At 52.3% G+C, this 20,363-nt stretch overlaps 3 protein-coding genes across 10 annotated transcripts in view; 2 read left to right on the forward strand and 1 right to left on the reverse strand.

Annotated features, from left to right (window-relative positions):
* Nucleotides 1–286: 286 nt before the first annotated feature.
* Nucleotides 287–15,234, reverse strand: TP53 (tumor protein p53). 2 transcript variants are annotated; one of them, XM_044280754.1, is made up of 11 exons: nucleotides 15,117–15,234; nucleotides 13,884–13,967; nucleotides 11,983–12,034; nucleotides 11,659–11,832; nucleotides 11,399–11,585; nucleotides 4,060–4,169; nucleotides 3,870–3,979; nucleotides 2,304–2,422; nucleotides 2,139–2,221; nucleotides 1,981–2,063; nucleotides 287–497 (listed from the first exon to the last, which is right to left on the reverse strand). In XM_044280754.1, exons 1-11 carry the CDS (start codon nucleotides 15,230–15,232, stop codon nucleotides 410–412), a joined length of 1,206 nt encoding a protein of 401 aa, XP_044136689.1. In that variant the 5' UTR covers nucleotides 15,233–15,234; the 3' UTR covers nucleotides 287–409. The 2 variants fall into 2 exon arrangements, with proteins under 2 accessions (XP_044136689.1, XP_044136690.1); XM_044280755.1 differs by lacking the exons at nucleotides 13,884–13,967; nucleotides 15,117–15,234 and adding an exon at nucleotides 13,725–13,744 and having other exon boundaries at nucleotides 11,983–12,103.
* On the forward strand, nucleotides 12,042–13,771 carry LOC122928181 (bile salt-activated lipase-like). Its single transcript, XM_044280756.1, has 2 exons — nucleotides 12,042–13,571; nucleotides 13,638–13,771. The coding sequence occupies exons 1-2, from the start codon at nucleotides 12,722–12,724 to the stop codon at nucleotides 13,769–13,771; spliced, it is 984 nt and encodes a 327-aa protein (XP_044136691.1). The 5' UTR covers nucleotides 12,042–12,721.
* Nucleotides 15,235–15,320: 86 nt separating the features above from the next.
* The window catches only part of SLC16A13 (solute carrier family 16 member 13), an 85,975-nt gene continuing 80,932 nt past the window's right edge, over nucleotides 15,321–20,363 (forward strand). The window contains exon 1 of one of the 7 annotated variants that reach the window (XM_044280766.1): nucleotides 15,321–15,365. Coding sequence is in view for 2 of the 7 variants with exons in the window: in XM_044280759.1 (XP_044136694.1) it covers nucleotides 15,500–15,524 (25 nt within the window). In the remaining 5 variants the exon portion in view is untranslated. The other 6 variants (XM_044280761.1, XM_044280764.1, XM_044280763.1 and 3 more) reach the window with 6 other exon arrangements.

The raw sequence follows: 20,363 nt of genomic DNA on the forward strand, positions 1-20,363 counted from the left end.
CCGAACACACAGCTGCCCCGATTACCACCTGGCCTCCAACAAACAGAAGCGCGCCCCGCGCCACCCACACACACACACACACACCTGGGCAGTAACTCATCAGCATTTACAAACAATCCATGACTACCACCATCATCCTCCACACAGGGGGCCCATCCTCTGCCTTCCCCACCTCACTCCAATAAGGGTCATGACCATCCATGATTTCTGCCATAGTCCTCCACACAGGGGCCTCATCCCCATGAAATCTGGGCCCAGAAATACTGCAGAAAACCGGACACAGACGTAATTAAAGGTTACATTTTATTTAAAAAAAAAATAAAGAAAAACAAATACAATTGGCAGTGATGGTTAGAAAAGCGAGGTGCAGGGAGTATTAGGGGGAACAGTGGAAGAGCTTGGATCCTGGTCACTCAGAGTCCTGCTCATCTTTTACCAGCAGCTTCTTCCCTTTCTTGGGTTTGATATCATCACGACATTTCCTGCATTTCAGGGTCCTGCAGAGGGGGAAAGGACAGTGAGGTCTCCAGGTCACCAGCACATCACAGGTGAGATCAGACCATCTGGTTCTTCTCCATACTGAGGTCTCTGGGTCACCAGCATATCACAGGTGAGATCAGACCATCAGTACAGAGGAGAACCAGAGGACAGTAGGGTCTGCCAGTCACCAGCACATCACAGGTGAGATCAGACCATCAGTACAGAGAAGAACCAGAGGACAGTGAGGTCTGCCAGTCACCAGCATATCACAGGTGAGATCAGACCATCCGGTTCTTCTCCATACTGAGGTCTCTGGGTCACCAGCACATCACAGGTGAGATCAGACCATCAGTACAGAGAAGAACCAGAGGACAGTAGGGTCTGCCAGTCACCAGCACATCACAGGTGAGATCAGACCATCAGTACAGAGGAGAACCAGAGGACAGTAGGGTCTGCCAGTCACCAGCACATCACAGGTGAGATCAGACCATCAGTACAGAGGAGAACCAGAGGACAGTAGGGTCTGCCAGTCACCAGCACATCACAGGTGAGATCAGACCATCAGTACAGAGGAGAACCAGAGGACAGTAGGGTCTGCCAGTCACCAGCACATCACAGGTGAGATCAGACCATCTGTACAGACAGAGAAGAACCAGAGGACAGTGCGGTCTGCCAGTCACCAGCATATCACAGGTGAAATCAGACCATCTGTACAGACAGAGAAGAACCAGAGGACAGTGAGGTCTCCAGGTCACCAGCACATCACAGGTGAGATCAGACCATCAGTACAGAGGAGAACCAGAGGACAGTGCGGTCTGCCAGTCACCAGCACATCACAGGTGAGATCAGACCATCAGTACAGAGGAGAACCAGAGGACAGTGCGGTCTGCCAGTCACCAGCATATCACAGGTGAGATCAGACCATCTGTACAGACAGAGAAGAACCAGAGGACAGTGCGGTCTGCCAGTCACCAGCATATCACAGGTGAGATCAGACCATCCGTATGAAGGAGAACCAGAGGACAGTGAGGTCTGCCAGTCACCAGCATATCACAGGTGAGATCAGACCATCTGTACAGAGAAGAACCAGAGGACAGTGAGGTCTGCCAGTCACAAGCATATCACAGGTGAGATCAGACCATCAGTACAGAAAAGAACCAGAGGACAGTGAGGTCTGCCAGTCACCAGCACATCACAGGTGAGATCAGACCATCCGTACAGAGAAGAACCAGAGGACAGTGCGGTCTGCCAGTCACAAGCATATCACAGGTGAGATCAGACCATCAGTACAGAGAAGAACCAGAGGACAGTGAGGTCTGCCAGTCACCAGCACATCACAGGTGAGATCAGACCATCAGTACAGAAAAGAACCAGAGGACAGTGAGGTCTGCCAGTCACAAGCATATCACAGGTGAGATCAGACCATCAGTACAGAAAAGAACCAGAGGACAGTGAGGTCTCCCAGTCACACTACCCACATGAACACATCCTTTTACTCACAGTATCTGCTGATCGGCCTTGTCCTGTAGCTCCAGGGCATCATTTATCTTCTTCAGCATCTCGTAGCGCTCACGACCCTTCACCTACAGACACAGAAGCAGAGTTGGGAACATGACAGACAAGGTGCAACATGGACAGACACACGGACATTATTTTACCTGGAGGGTGAAGGTCTCCTCTTCATTAAGATCCTTCTTCTTCTTGGGAAGTGCAGCATCCGAGACAGGCGAGCCCTGCACAGCTGAAATCAGATAATTGTGATGTGTCAGTGGACGTCGCCCCCACCAGCCAGGCACCATGTCCACCCTGCTTTACTCCCCCACCTCTCTTCAAACTGGTCTTCAGCTCCTTCTTCAAGCAATTCTCCTCCTCTGTCCTGCGATCTCTTCCAGGACAAGCACAGATACGAACCTCAAAGCAGCGACGTCCCAGGAGGTAGCCCCTTAAAGAGAGAAGGTTACCCTGTAAGTGGGGAGATATGGGGGATTACCATGAATAACAGATGGAGGAAAATAAGACAAGGGGACGCAGAAGAGCCTCCAAGAGGATGACTGCCGGGAGCTGCGGGGACGCAGGAGAGCCTCCAAGAGGATGACTGCCGGGAGCTGCGGGGACGCAGGAGAGCCTCCAAGAGGATGACTGCCGGGAGCTGCGGGGACGCAGGAGAGCCTCCAAGAGGATGACTGCCGGGAGCTGCGGGGACGCAGGAGAGCCTCCAAGAGGATGACTGCCGGGAGCTGCGGGGACGCAGGAGAGCCTCCAAGAGGATGACTGCCGGGAGCTGCGGGGACGCAGGAGAGCCTCCAAGAGGATGACTGCCGGGAGCTGCGGGGACGCAGGAGAGCCTCCAAGAGGATGACTGCCGGGAGCTGCGGGGACGCAGGAGAGCCTCCAAGAGGATGACTGCCGGGAGCTGCGGGGACGCAGGAGAGCCTCCAAGAGGATGACTGCCGGGAGCTGCGGGGACGCAGGAGAGCCTCCACGAGGATGACTGCCGGGAGCTGCGGGGACGCAGGAGAGCCTCCACGAGGATGACTGCCGGGAGCTGCGGGGACGCAGGAGAGCCACCACGAGGATGACTGCCGGGAGCTGCGGGGACGCAGGAGAGCCACCACGAGGATGACTGCCGGGAGCTGCGGGGACGCAGGAGAGCCACCACGAGGATGACTGCCGGGAGCTGCGGGGACGCAGGAGAGCCACCACGAGGATGACTGCCGGGAGCTGCGGGGACGCAGGAGAGCCACCACGAGGATGACTGCCGGGAGCTGCGGGGACGCAGGAGAGCCACCACGAGGATGACTGCCGGGAGCTGCGGGGACGCAGGAGAGCCACCACGAGGATGACTGCCGGGAGCTGCGGGGACGCAGGAGAGCCACCACGAGGATGACTGCCGGGAGCTGCGGGGACGCAGGAGAGCCACCACGAGGATGACTGCCGGGAGCTGCGGGGACGCAGGAGAGCCACCACGAGGATGACTGCCGGGAGCTGCGGGGACGCAGGAGAGCCACCACGAGGATGACTGCCGGGAGCTGCGGGGACGCAGGAGAGCCACCACGAGGATGACTGCCGGGAGCTGCGGGGACGCAGGAGAGCCACCACGAGGATGACTGCCGGGAGCTGCGGGGACGCAGGAGAGCCACCACGAGGATGACTGCCGGGAGCTGCGGGGACGCAGGAGAGCCACCACGAGGATGACTGCCGGGAGCTGCGGGGACGCAGGAGAGCCACCACGAGGATGACTACCGGGACGCAGGAGAGCCACCACGAGGATGACTGCCGGGAGCTGTGGGGATACCAGAGAGCCACCAAGATGATGACTACCGGGAGCTGCGGGGATACCACGTGTGGAATATCCACTGCAGGGAGCTGGTCACACATTGGCCACTTACTCTTTAGACTCCAATGTAATGATGGTCATGATTGCCCGCCGGTTCATGCCGCCCATACAGGAACTGTTACACATGTAGTTCAGGAGGAGAACCGTGAACTCACAGCCCACCTGTGGACGGGGAGAGCAGTGGGTCAGTACACAACGCGGTGGCGGAGGAGGTCAGTGCCATCTGCAGAAGCGGTCCGTACCTGTGGGTCCTCATACGACACGCAGACACTGTGCCGCCCATTGGTGTCCTCCGTGTAACACGCCCGAGAGTTGCCTTCTACGCGGATCAGGTGATTTCTGGGAGCATAGTCTGAAGAGAAGCCAAAATATTGTGAGTGCACTGCGACATTCAGCACGGCCCACCCCTCATACCGTCATACATACACAGCACGGCCCACCCCTCATACATACACCGAGCACCCCTATATATCTGCCCGGCCCACCCCTCATACATACACCGAGCACCCCTATATATCTGCCCGGCCCACCCCTCATACATACACCGAGCACCCCTATATATCTGCCCGGCCCACCCCTCATACATACACCGAGCACCCCTATATATCTGCCCGGCCCACCCCTCATACATACACCGAGCACCCCTATATATCTGCCCGGCCCACCCCTCATACATACACCGAGCACCCCTATATATCTGCCCGGCCCACCCCTCATACATACACCGAGCACCCCTATATATCTGCCCGGCCCCACCCCTCATACATACACCGAGCACCCCTATATATCTGCCCGGCCCACCCCTCATACATACACCGAGCACCCCTATATATCTGCCCGGCCCACCCCTCATACATACACCGAGCACCCCTATATATCTGCACTGCCCACCCCTCATACATACACCGAGCACCCCTATATATCTGCACTGCCCACCCCTCATACATACACCGAGCACCCCTATATATCTGCACGGCCCACCCCTCATACATACACCGAGCACCCCTATATATCTGCACGGCCCACCCCTATATATCTGCCCGGCCCACCCCTCATACATACACCGAGCACCCCTATATATCTGCCCGGCCCACCCCTCATACATACACCGAGCACCCCTATATATCTGCACGGCCCACCCCTCATACATACACCGAGCACCCCTATATATCTGCACAGCCCACCCCTCATACCGTCATCTACACCGAGCACCCCTATACATCTGCACGGCCCACCCCTCATACCGTCATCTACACCGAGCACCCCTATATATCTGCACGGCCCACCCCTCATACCGTCATCTACACCGAGCACCCCTATATATCTGCACGGCCCACCCCTCATACTGTCATATACACAGCACGGCCCACCCCTCATACATACACCGAGCACCCCTATATATCTGCACGGCCCACCCCTCATACCATCATCTACACCGAGCACCCCTATATATCTGCACTGCCCACCCCTCATACCGTCATCTACACCGAGCACCCCTATATCTGCACAGCCCACCCCTCATATATACACCGAGCACCCCTATATATCTGCACGGCCCACCCCTCATACATACACAGAGCACCCCTATATATCTGCACAGCCCACCCCTCATACCGTCATCTACACCGAGCACCCCTATATATCTGCCTGGCCAACCCCTCATACATACACCGAGCACCCCTATATATCTGCCCGGCCCACCCCTCATACATACACCGAGCACCCCTATATATCTGCACGGCCCACCCCTCATACATACACCGAGCACCCCTATATATCTGCACGGCCCACCCCTCATACATACACCGAGCACCCCTATATATCTGCACGGCCCACCCCTCATACAGTCACCGAGCACCCCTATATATCTGCACGGCCCACCCCTCATACCGTCATCTACACCGAGCACCCCTATATATCTGCACAGCCCACCCCTCATGCAGTCATCTACACCGAGCACCCCTATATATCTGCACAGCACACCCCTCATACATACACCGAGCACCCCTATATATCTGCACGGCCCACCCCTCATACATACACCGAGCACCCCTATACATGTGCACGGCCCACCCCTCATACCGTCATCTACACCGAGCACCCCTATATATCTGCACAGCACAGCCCACCCCTCATACATACACCGAGCACCCCTATATATCTGCACAGCACAGCCCACCCCTCATACATACACCGAGCACCCCTATATATCTGCACGGCCCACCCCTCATACCATCATCTACACCGAGCACCCCTATATATCTGCACGGCCCACCCCTCATACCGTCATCTACACCGAGCACCCCTATACATACCCCCTGGTGTACACAGCCCTAATACTATATACACACCTCAGTATACACAACACAGTCCTCATACTATATATACCCCAGTATACACAGCACAGCCCTCATACTATATACACCCCAGTATACACAGCACAGCCCTCATACTATATACACCCCAGTATACACAGCACAGTCCTCATACTATATACACCTCAGTATACACAGCACAGCCCTCATACTATATACACCTCAGTATACACAGCACAGTCCTCATACTATATACACCCCAGTATACACAGCACAGTCCTCATACTATATACACCCCAGAATACACAGCACAGTCCTCATACTATATACACCTCAGTATACACAGCACAGTCCTCATACTATATACACCCCAGTATACACAGCACAGTCCTCATACTATATACACCCCAGAATACACAGCACAGTCCTCATACTATATACACCTCAGTATACACAGCACAGTCCTCATACTATATACACCCTAGTATACACTGCACAGTCCTCATACTATATACACCTCAGTATACACAGCACAGTCCTCATACTATATACACCCCAGTATACACAGCACAGCCCTCATACTATATACACCTCAGTATACACAGCACAGTCCTCATACTATATACACCTCAGTATACACAGCACAGCCCTCATACTATATACACCTCAGTATACACAGCACAGCCCTCATACTATATACACCTCAGTATACACAGCACAGTCCTCATACTATATACCCCAGTATACACAGCACAGTCCTCATACTATATACACCTCAGTATACACAGCACAGTCATACTATATACCCTCAGTATACACAGCACAGCCCTCATACTATATACACCTCAGTATACACAGCACAGTCATACTATATACCCTCACAGTATACACAGCACAGTCCTCATACTATATACACCTCGTATACACAGCACAGCCCTCATACTATATACACCTCAGTATACACAGCACAGTCCTCATACTATATACACCTCAGTATACACAGCACAGCCCTCATACTATATACCCTCACAGTATACACAGCACAGTCCTCATACTATATACACCTCAGTATACACAGCACAGTCCTCATACTATATACACCTCAGTATACACAGCACAGTCCTCATACTATATATACACCTCAGTATACACAGCACAGTCCTCATACTATATATACACCTCAGTATACACAGCACAGTCCTCATACTATATACACCTCAGTATACACAGCACAGTCCTCATACTATATACACCTCAGTATACACAGCACAGTCCTCATACTATATACACCTCAGTAATACACAGCACAGTCCTCATACTATATACACCTCAGTATACACAGCACAGTTCTCATACTATATACACCTCAGTATACACAGCACAGTCCTCATACTATATACACCTCAGTATACACAGCACAGTCTCATACTATATACACCTCACAGTATACACAGCACAGCCCTCATACTATATACACCTCAGTATACACAGCACAGTCATACTATATACCCTCACAGTATACACAGCACAGTCCTCATACTATATACACCTCAGTATACACAGCACAGCCCTCATACTATATACACCTCAGTATACACAGCACAGTTCTCATACTATATACACCTCAGTATACACAGCAGTCCTCATACTATATACACCTCAGTATACACAGCACAGTCATACTATATACCCTCACAGTATACACAGCACAGCCCTCATACTATATACACCTCAGTATACACAGCACAGTCCTCATACTATATACACCTCAGTATACACAGCACAGTCCTCATACTATATACACACCTCAGTATACACAGCACAGTCCTCATACTATATACACCTCAGTATACACAGCACAGCCCTCATACTATATATACACCTCAGTATACACAGCACAGTCCTCATACTATATACACCTCAGTATACACAGCACAGCCCTCATACTATATATACACCTCAGTATACACAGCACAGTCCTCATACTATATACACCCCAGTATACACAGCACAGTCCTCATACTATATACACCTCAGTATACACAGCACAGTCCTCATACTATATACACCTCAGTATACACAGCACAGCCCTCATACTATATATACACCTCAGTATACACAGCACAGTCCTCATACTATATACACCTCAGTATACACAGCACAGTCCTCATACTATATACACCTCAGTATACACAGCACAGTCCTCATACTATATACACCTCAGTATACACAGCACAGTCCTCATACTATATACACCTCAGTATACACAGCACAGTCCTCATACTATATACACCTCAGTATACACAGCACAGTCCTCATACTATATACACAGCACAGTCCTCATACTATATACACAGCACAGTCCTCATACTATATACACAGCACAGTCCTCATACTATATACACCTCAGTATACACAGCACAGTCCTCATACTATATACACCCCAGTATACACAGCACAGTCCTCATACTATATACACCCCAGTATACACAGCACAGTCCTCATACTATATACACCCCAGTATACACAGCACAGTCCTCATACTATATATACACCTCAGTATACACAGCACAGCCCTCATACTATATACACCTCAGTATACACAGCACAGTCATACTATATACCCTCACAGTATACACAGCACAGCCCTCATACTATATATACACCTCAGTATACACAGCACAGCCCTCATACTATATATACACCTCAGTATACACAGCACAGTCCTCATACTATATACACCTCAGTATACACAGCACAGCCCATACTATATACACCTCAGTATACACAGCACAGCCCTCATACTATATACACCCCAGTATACACAGCACAGCCCTCATACTATATACACCTCAGTATACACAGCACAGCCCTCATACTATATACACCTCAGTATACACAGCACAGTCCTCATACTATATACACCTCAGTATACACAGCACAGCCCTCATACTATATACACCTCAGTATACACAGCACAGCCCTCATACTATATACACCTCAGTATACACAGCACAGTCCTCATACTATATACACCTCAGTATACACAGCACAGTCCTCATACTATATACACCTCAGTATACACAGCACAGCCCTCATACTATATACACCTCAGTATACACAGCACAGCCCTCATACTATATACACCTCAGTATACACAGCACAGCCCTCATACTATATATACCCCAGTATACACAGCACAGCCCTCATACTATATATATACACCTCAGTATACACAGCACAGCCCTCATACTATATACACCTCAGTATACACAGCACAGCCCTCATACTATATACACCTCAGTATACACAGCACAGTCCTCATACTATATACACCTCAGTATACACAGCACAGCCCTCATACTATATACCCCAGTATACACAGCACAGTCCTCATACTATATACCCCAGTATACACAGCACAGCCCTCATACTATATACACACCTCAGTATACACAGCACAGTCCTCATACTATATACACCTCAGTATACACAGCACAGTCCTCATACTATATACACCCCAGAATACACAGCACAGTCCTCATACTATATACCCTCCCAGTATACACAGCACAGTCCTCATACTATATACACCTCAGTATACACAGCCCCATACTATATACACCTCAGTATACACAGCCCTCATACTATATACCCTCCCAGTATACACAGCACAGTCCCATACTATATACACCCCAGAATACACAGCACAGTCCTCATACTATATACCCTCCCAGTATACACAGCACAGTCCTCATACTATATACACCTCAGTATACACAGCCCCATACTATATACACCTCAGTATACACAGCACAGCCCTCATACTATATACACCTCAGTATACACAGCACAGCCCTCATACTATATATACCCCAGTATACACAGCACAGTCCTCATACTATATACCCCCCAAGTATACACAGCACAGTCCTCATACTATATACCCCCAAGTATACACAGCAGTCCTCATACTATATACCCCCCAAGTATACACAGCACAGTCCTCATACTATATATACACCCCAGTATACACAGCACAGTCCTCATACTATATACACCCCAGTATACACAGCACAGACATACTATATACCCTCACAGTATACACCTCAGTATACACAGCACAGTCCTCATACTATATACACCTCAGTATACACAGCACAGTCATACTATATACCCTCACAGTATACACAGCACAGTCCTCATACTATATACACCCCAGTATACACAGCACAGTCATACTATATACCCTCACAGTATACACCTCAGTATACACAGCACAGTCCTCATACTATATACACCTCAGTATACACAGCACAGTCATACTATATACCCTCACAGTATACACAGCACAGCCCTCATACTATATACACCTCAGTATACACAGCAGTCATACTATATACCCTCACAGTATACACAGCACAGTCCTCATACTATATACACCTCAGTATACACAGCACAGCCCTCATACTATATACACCTCAGTATACACAGCACAGTCCTCATACTATATATACACCCCAGTATACACAGCACAGCCCTCATACTATATACACCCCAGTATACACAGCACAGTCCTCATACTATATACACCTCAGTATACACAGCACAGCCCTCATACTATATACACCTCAGTATACACAGCACAGTCCTCATACTATATATACACCCCAGTATACACAGCACAGTCCTCATACTATATATACACCCCAGTATACACAGCCCTCATACTATATACACCTCAGTATACACAGCACAGCCCTCATACTATATATACTCCCACAGTATACACAGCACAGTCCTCATACTATATACACCCCAGTATACACAGCACAGTTCTCATACTATATACCCCCACAGTATACACAGCACAGTCATACTATATACCCTCCCAGTATACACAGCACAGTCCTCATACTATATATATATATACCCCCCACAGTCCTCATACTATATATACCCCAGTATACACAGCACAGTCCTCATACTATATACACCCCAGTATACACAGCACAGTCCTCATACTATATATACCCCTGCAGTATACACAGCACAGTCCTCATACTATATATACCCCCCAGTATACACAGCACAGTCCTCATACTATATACACCCTCCCAGTATACACAGCACAGTCCTCATACTATATATACCCTCCCAGTATACACAGCACAGTCCTCATACTATATATACACCCCCCACAGTCCTCATACTATATACACCCCAGTATACACAGCACAGTCCCCCAGTACCCGCTGGCACTCACCGTCTCCGGCCTCCACGCTTCTCTCGTGGTGGGGGCAGCGTCTGACAACCTCGGCCACATGTTCCGACTTCTTGTAAACCGCCACAGCGCGCAGCACGGAGCCCCCGGGGGGAGCGTTGTGCACCCGGATGAGGACGGGGCAGGTCTTGGCCGACTGGCAGAACAGCTTGTTGAGGACAGGAGAGTACTGAAACGAGAGGGGCGAGCGGATGAGTCCAGGGAGGAGCCGGGCAGACGAGTCCGGGCATGTCCATACTCACTGTGCAGGTCACGGACTTGGCCGTCCCATTCTGCTGGAACTCCAGGCTCAGGCCATGAAGGCCCGGGTAGTCTTCAGTGGACGGGACGGCCGAGTGGGGGGCTGGGACGAAGGTGCTGCTCACCCCCCCCTCCTGTAAGGCAGACATGACGGGCGGCAGCGGGTACTCAAAGTCCTGGAAGACAAAACCCAGCAAGATGAAGGTCCTAGAAAGACCGAAGAGAGGCGTGAGGCGGGCAATAAGGGAGACAAGGGCGACACGCCCTCCGCCCAGAGCACGCCCCGGACACACACACATGGGAGACACCTGAGAAGGACCCCTCACCAGAATGTTCTCCTCCGCACAGCTGACCCCCGCAATATCATCCGCCGGCAGCCTGAAAGACAAGGAAAGCGGATGACAGCGTGCGCAGCCCTGCCCCTCCCACCACAGGGCGATATGGCGGCACTCCGGGGGCCACATCCCAGCACAGGAGGGCTTAGTACTGCAGCTCTGCCCCTCCCACTACAGGGCAATATGACAGCACTCCGGGCACCATGTCTCAGCACAGGAAGGCTTAGTACTGCAGCCCTGCCCCTCCCACCACAGGGCGATGTGGCACCCGGAGTGCCGCCATATCTCAGCACAGGAAGGCTTAGTACTGCAGCCCTGCCCCTCCCACTACAGGGCGATATGGCGGCACTCCGGGGGCCACATCCCAGCACAGGAAGGCTTAGTACTGCAACCCTGCCCCTCCCACTACAGGGAGATGTGGCACCCGGAGTGCCGCCATATCTCAGCACAGGAGGGCTTAGTACTGCAGCTCTGCCCCTCCCACCACAGGGCGATATGGCGGCACTCCGGGGGCCACATCCCAGCACAGGAAGGCTTAGTACTGCAACCCTGCCCCTCCCACTACAGGGCAATATGACAGCACTCCCGGGCACCATGTCTCAGCACAGGAAGGCTTAGTACTGCAGCCCTGCCCCTCCCACCACAGGGCGATGTGGCACCCGGAGTGCCGCCATATCTCAGCACAGGAAGGCTTAGTACTGCAGCCCTGCCCCTCCCACTACAGGGCGATATGGCGGCACTCCGGGGGCCACATCCCAGCACAGGAAGGCTTAGTACTGCAACCCTGCCCCTCCCACTACAGGGAGATGTGGCACCCGGAGTGCCGCCTTATCTCAGCACAGGAGGGCTTAGTACTGCAGCTCTGCCCCTCCCACCACAGGGCGATATGGCGGCACTCCGGGGGCCACGTCCCAGCACAGGAGGGTTTAGTACTGCAGCTCTGCCCCTCCCACTACAGGGCGATATGGCGGCACTCCGGGGGCCACATCCCAGCACAGGAAGGCTTAGTACTGCAGCCCTGCCCCTCCCACTACAGGGCGATATGGCAGCACGTCTCAGCACAGGAAGGCTTAGTACTGCAGCCCTGCCCCTCCCACTACAGGGCGATATGGCAGCATGTCTCAGCACAGGAAGGCTTAGTACTGCAGCCCTGCCCCTCCCACTACAGGGCAATATGGCGCCACATCTCAGCACAGGAAGGCTTAGTACTGCAGCCCTGCCCCTCCCACTACAGGGCAATATGGCGCCACGTCCCAGCACAGGAAGGCTTAGTACTGCAGCCCTGCCCCTCCCACTACAGGGCGATATGGCGCCACGTCCCAGCACAGGAAGGCTTAGTACTGCAGCCCTGCCCCTCCCACTACAGGGCGATATGGCACCACATCTCTGCACAGGAAGGTTTAGTACTGCAGCCCTGCCCCTCCCACTACAGGGCGGTATGGCACCACATCTCTGCACAGGAGGGCTTAGTACTGCAGCCCTGCCCCTCCCACTACAGGGCGATATGGCACCACATCTCTGCACAGGAAGGTTTAGTACTGCAGCCCTGCCCCTCCCACTACAGGGCGATATGGCGGCACGTCTCAGCACAGGAGGGCTTAGTACTGCGGCCCTGCCCCTCCCACTACAGGGCGGTATGGCGGCACTCCGGGCACCATATCTCAGCACAGGAAGGCTTAGTACTGCAGCCCTGCCCCTCCCACTACAGGGCGATATGGCGGCACTCCGGGCACCACATCTCTGCACAGGAGGGCTTAGTACTGCAGCTCGGCTCCACTGAAGAGAACAGGGCAGAGCTGTAATACCACAGCCAACCTGGGGACAGTGGGGGCGCTGAAACAGGCGTGAAGACAACATGCTTTACTGATCAAGGAGAGGCTGCAGGGACTCACAGGCTCCAGAGGTCCTCAAAGGTCTCCTGACTCAGAGGCGGCTCCATAGCGCCCTCGCTCGGGGGGTCCATTCGTGGCAGAAAACTGTGGAGGACAGAACACACAAATCATCATAAACACCAGTAATATATACAGCGGAGGACCTCCGGGGCGCACAGGACAGGACGCCTGACCCCCCCCCCCCCTCCGGGGCCCACAGGACAGGACGCCTGACCCCCCCCCCCCCCCTCCGGGGCCCACAGGACAGGACGCCTGACACCCCCCCCCCTCCGGGGCACACAGGACAGGACGCCTGACACCACCCCCCCCTCCGGGGCGCACAGGACAGGACGCCTGACACCCCCCCCCCCCTCCGGGGCGCACAGGACAGGACGCCTGACACCCCCCCCCCCCTCCGGGGCGCACAGGACAGGACGCCTGACACCACCCCCCCCTCCGGGGCGCACAGGACAGGACGCCTGACACCACCCCCCCCCCCTCCGGGGGCGCACAGGACAGGACGCCTGACACCCCCCCCCCCCCCCTCCGGGGCGCACAGGACAGGACGCCTGACACCCCCCCCCCCCCCCTCCGGGGCACACAGGACAGGACGCCTGACACCCCCCCCCCCCCCCCCCTCCGGGGCACACAGGACAGGACGCCTGACTACCCCCCCCCCCCCCCCCTCCGGGGCGCACAGGACAGGACGCCTGACACCCCCCCTCCGGGGCACACAGGACAGGACGCCTGACACCCCCCCCTCCGGGGCCACAGGACAGGACGCCTGACACCCCCCCCCTCCGGGGCGCACAGGACAGGACGCCTGACACCCCCCCCCCCCTCCGGGGCACACAGGACAGGACGCCTGACACCCCCCCCTCCGGGGCGCACAGGACAGGACGCCTGACACCCCCCCCCCCCCCTCCGGGGCGCACAGGACAGGACGCCTGACACCCCCCCCCCCCCTCCGGGGCGCACAGGACAGGACGCCTGACACCCCCCCCCCCCCCTCCGGGGCGCACAGGACAGGACGCCTGACACCCCCCCCCCCCCCTCCGGGGCGCACAGGACAGGACGCCTGACACCCCCCCCTTCGGGGCGCACAGGACTGGACGCCTGACACCCCCCCCTTCGGGGCGCACAGGACTGGACGCCTGACACCCCCCCCTTCGGGGCGCACAGGACTGGACGCCTGACACCCCCCCCCCCCCCCGGGGCACATATACGTGGGTAAGGAGGGGGGGGGGGTCTCACCTGTTTTCGGTTCCCGGAGGCCGAGCCGCCGCCGCCGTCGTCCTCGTGTTGGGAATTCCCCAGCTCCCGGCCTGCACCGCGCTCCCCCCGCCCACAACAAAAGCCTCCAGAACCATGTCCGGCCGCTGGAACGCAATCTACCCAAATCACTTCCGGGTCAGGGGTTTAAGTAGGCGTAGCTACAGGTGCATCGATGGACAGAAGTCAACGCCCCCTCATCGTGGGTCTCACACTCGCGACGTTTTATTGGTCAGTTCTTGTCATGAATATTAATGAAGTAACCTCAGCGTGACCGGGAGTGAGAGCAGGAACATGTGAGCGCGAGCCTCTCCGGAGTGGAGGTGAACGGTGCGATAGTCTGCAAGGTAGAGGTGACAGGTGCGATGGTCTGCAAGGTAGAGGTGACAGGTGCGATGGTCTCCAAGGTAGAGGTGACAGGTGCGATAGTCTGCAAGGTAGAGGTGACTGGTGCGATGATCTTCAAGGTAGAGCTGACAGGTGCGATAGTCTGCAAGGTAGAGGTGACAGGTGCGATGGTCTGCAAGGTAGAGGTGACAGGTGCGATGGTCTCCAAGGTAGAGGTGACAGGTGCGATAGTCTGCAAGGTAGAGGTGACAGGTGCGATAGTCTGCAAGGTAGAGCTGACAGGTGCGATGGTCTCCAAGGTAGAGGTGACAGGTGCGATAGTCTGCAAGGTAGAGGTGACAGATGCGATAGTCTGCAAGGTAGAGCTGACAGGCGCGGAAGTCTGCAAGGTAAAGGTGACAGGTGCGATGGTCTGCAAGGTAGAGGTGATAGGTGCGATGGTCTGCAAGGTAGAGGTGACAGGTGCTCTAATCTGCACGGTAGAGGTGACCGGCGCGATGATCTGCAAGGTAGAGGTGACAGGTGCGATAGTCTTTAAAGTAGAGGTGACCGATGTGATTGTCTGCAAGGTAGAGGTGACTGGTGCAATAGTCTGCAAGGTAGGTGACTGATGCGATGGTCTGCAAGGTAGAGGTGACAGGTGCAATGGTCTGCAACGATGAGACCGGTCGGTGGGTTTGGAGCATTAGATAAACAGGTTGGTTGTTTTTAAGCATTAGATGGACCGTTCGGTGGGTTTGGAGCAATATGGACAGGTCATGGGTTTGGAGCATTAGATGGTGTGATCAGTGGGTTTGGAGCATTAGATGGACCGGTCGGTGGGTTTGGAGCATTAGATGGACAGGTCGGTGGGTTTGGAGCATTAGATGGTGTGGTCAGTGGGTTTGGAGCGTTAGATGGACAGGTCAGTGGGTTTGGAGCATTAGATGGACAGGTCGGTGGGTTTGGAGCATTAGATGGTGCGGTCAGTGGGTTTGGAGCATTAGATGGACAGGTCGTGGGTCTGGAGCATTAGATGGTGTGGTCTGTGGGTTTGGAGCATTAGATGGATCGGTCGGTGGGTTTGGAGCAATAGATGGACCGGTCGGTGGGCTTGGAGCAATAGATGGACAGGTCGGTGGGTTTGGAGCAATAGATGGACCGGTCAGTGGGCTTGGAGCATTAGATGGACCGGTCAGTGGGCTTGGAGCATTAGATGGACAGGTCGGTGGGTTTGGAGCATTAGATGGACAGGTCGGTGGGTTTGGAGGGTTAGATGGACAGGTCGGTTGGTTTGGAGAATTAGATAAGCAGGTTGGTTGTTTTAGAGCAATGGATGGACCGGTTGGTTGGTTTGGAGCATTAGAGGGAGAGATCGGTGAGTTGGAGCATTAGATGGACCGCTCAGTGGGTTTGGAGCATTAGATGAACAGGTTGGTTGTTTTGGAGCATTAGATGGACAGGTCAGTGGGTTTGGAGCAATATGGACAGGTCGGTGGGTTTGGAGTATTAGATGGTGCGCTCGGTGGGTTTGGAGCTTTAGATGGATCGGTCGGTGGGTTCGGAGCATTAGATGGACCGGTCGGTGGGTTCGGAGCATTAGATGGACCGGTCGGTGGGTTTGGAGCATTAAATGGACCGGTCGGTGGGTTCGGAGCATTAGATGGACCGGTCGGTGGGTTCGGAGCATTAGATGGACCGGTCGGTGGGTTTGGAGCATTAAATGGACCGGTCGGTGGGTTCGGAGCATTAGATGGACCGGTCAGTGGGTTTTGAGCATTAGATAGATCGGTCGGTGGGTTTGGAGCATTAGATGAACCGGTCGATGGGTTTGGAGCATTAGATGGAATTGAGACATTTTGAGTAAAGATGAGGTTTTGAGAGATATTGCACAGAGCAGACCCATGAGAGCATTCAGACTCATCCATACACTAAAGACAGATTCACAGAGAGAAGACCAGATACAGTACAGACCAAAAGTTTGGACGCACCTTCTCATTCAAAGAGTTTTCTTTATTTTCATGACTATGACAATTGTAGATTCACACTGAAGACATCAAAACTATGAATTATCACATGTGGAATTATATACATAACAAAAAAGTGTGAAACAACTGAAAATATGTCATATTCTAGGTTCTTCACAGTAGCCACCTTTTGCTTTGATTACTGCTTTGCACACTCTTGGCATTCTCTTGATGAGCTCCAAGAGGTGGTCACCTGAAATGGTCTTCCAACAGTCTTGAAGGAGTTCCCAGAGATGCTTAGCACTTGTTGGCCCTTTTGCCTTCACTCTGCGGTCCAGCTCACCCCCAAACCATCTCGATTGTGTTCAGGTCCGGTGACTGTGGAGGCCAGGTCATCTGGCGCAGCACCCCATCACTCTCCTTCATGGTCAGATAGCCCTTACACAGCCTGGAGGTGTGTTTGGGGTCATTGTCCTGTTGAAAAATAATTGATGGTCCAACTAAACGCAAACCGGATGGAATAGCATGCCGCTGCAAGATGCTGTGGTAGCCATGCTGGTTCAGTATGCCTTCAATTCTGAATAAGTCCCCAACAGTGTCACCAGCAAAGCCCCCCCACACCATCACACCTCCTCCTCCATGCTTCACGGTGGGAACCAGGCATGTAGAGTCCATCCGTTCACCTTTTCTGCGTCGCACAAAGACACGGTGGTTGGAACCAAAGATCTCAAATTTGGACTCATCAGACCAAAGCACAGATTTCCACTGGTCTAATGTCCATTCCTTGTGTTCTTTAGCCCAAACAAGTCTCTTCTGCTTGTTGCCTGTCCTTAGCAGTGGTTTCCTAGCAGATCTTCTACCATGAAGGCCTCATTCACACAGTCTCCTCCTAACAGTTGTTCTAGAGATGTGTCTGCTGCTAGAACTCTGGGTGGCATTGACCTGGTCTCTAATCTGAGCTGCTGTTACCCTGCGATTTCTGAGGCCGGTGACTCGGATGAACTTCTCCTCCGCAGCAGAGGTGACTCTTGGTCTTCCTTTCCTGGGGCGGTCCGCATGTCAGCCAGTTTCTTTGTAGCGCTTGATGGTTTTTGTGACTGCACTTGGGGACACTTTTAAAGTTTTCCCAATTTTTCGGACTGACTGACCTTCATTTCTTAAAGTAATGACGGCCACTCGTTTTTCTTTACTTAGCTGCTTTTTTCTTGCCATAATACAAATTCTAACAGTCTATTCAGTAGGACTATCATAGAAACATAGAAACATAGAATGTGTCGGCAGATAAGAACCATTTGGCCCATCTAGTCTGCCCAATATATCTGAATCCTATGGATAGCCCCCGGCCCTATCTTATATGAAGGATGGCCTTATGCCTATCCCATGCATGCTTAAACTCCTTCACTGTATTTGCAGCTACCACTTCTGCAGGAAGGCTATTCCATGCATCCACTACCCTCTCAGTAAAGTAATACTTCCTTATATTACTTTTAAACCTTTGCCCCTCTAATTTAAAACTGTGTCCTCTTGTGGTAGTTTTTCTTCTTTTAAATATGCTCTCCTCCTTTACCGAGTTGATTCCCTTTATGTATTTAAAAGTTTCTATCATATCCCCTCGGTCTCTTCTTTCTTCCAAGCTATACATATTAAGGTCTTTTAACCTTTCCTGGTAAGTTTTATCCTGCAATCCATGGACCAGTTTAGTAGCTCTTCTCTGAACTCTCTCTAGAGTATCTATATCCTTCTGGAGATATGGCCTCCAGTACTGCGCACAATACTCCAAGTGAGGTCTCACCAGTGTTCTGTAGAGCGGCATAAGCACTTCACTCTTTCTACTGCTTATACCTCTCCCTATACATCCAAGCATTCTGCTTGCATTTCGTGCTGCTTTATTACATTGTCTTCCCACCTTTAAGTCTTCTGAAATAATTACTCCTAAATCCCTTTCCTCAGATACTGAGGTCAGGACTGTGTCGAATATTCTATATTCTGCCCTTGGGTTTTTACGCCCCAGGTGCATTATCTTGCACTTATCCACATTAAATTTCAGCTGTGTATCCACCTGACTTCTCCACAACGCAACTGATGGTCCCAACCCCATTTATAAGGCAAGAAATCCCACTTATTACACCTGACAGGGCACACCTGTGAAGTGAAGACCATCTCAGGTGACTACCTCCTGGAGCTCATCAAGAGAATGCCAAGAGTGTGCAAAGCAGTAATCAAAGCAAAAGGTGGCTACTTTGTAGAACCTAGAATATGACAGATTTTCAGTTGTTTCACACTTTTTTGTTATGTATATAATTCCACATGTGATAATTCATAGTTTTGATGCCTTCAGTGCGAATCTACAATTGTCATAGTCATGAAAATAAAGACAACTCTTTGAATGAGAAGAAGGTGCGTCCAAACTTTTGGTCTGTACTGTATATGGTTGAGAGATTATGTACCAAAATCCACTCGTTGCGGTAACTGTTCCTTTTGAATGAATTATCCCCAATATAGAGTACTTTATTTTGGTGGTTTACAGCATAGATCATCTAACCTGCAGAAGTAGGTTCCTGGTGCACCTGATAATGGGCCCTGCGGCCGCTTCTATATTAGTAAGACCATAAGATGTCTGAAAGGGTAAGAGAACATTTTTACTCTTTAGTGTCTGGTAAAGGATGTCCTGGTTTGATGGAACATGTCCGAGAATTCCATCCAGGGTTCTCACGCTTTCAGGTATAGAGATCGTCCCAAGTCCAGGTGTATTATAACCATTGTGGGGATTTGCTCTGCTAGACAGGCTACAGAGGCAATGACAACGTCTTTAACTTAAACAGTTCAGTGTTTTATTCCCACATAGGGAAGAACAAAAAGTAACGGTTTGCGGCCTTGGTTTTTGTTCACACCATAAAAAGTCGGCAGTTTCTCCACCCGCAGTCCACAGCAGGCT

Source organism: Bufo gargarizans, chromosome 2 (genome assembly GCF_014858855.1).
Source record: "Bufo gargarizans isolate SCDJY-AF-19 chromosome 2, ASM1485885v1, whole genome shotgun sequence".
In the NCBI taxonomy this organism is placed as follows: Eukaryota; Metazoa; Chordata; class Amphibia; order Anura; family Bufonidae; genus Bufo; species Bufo gargarizans.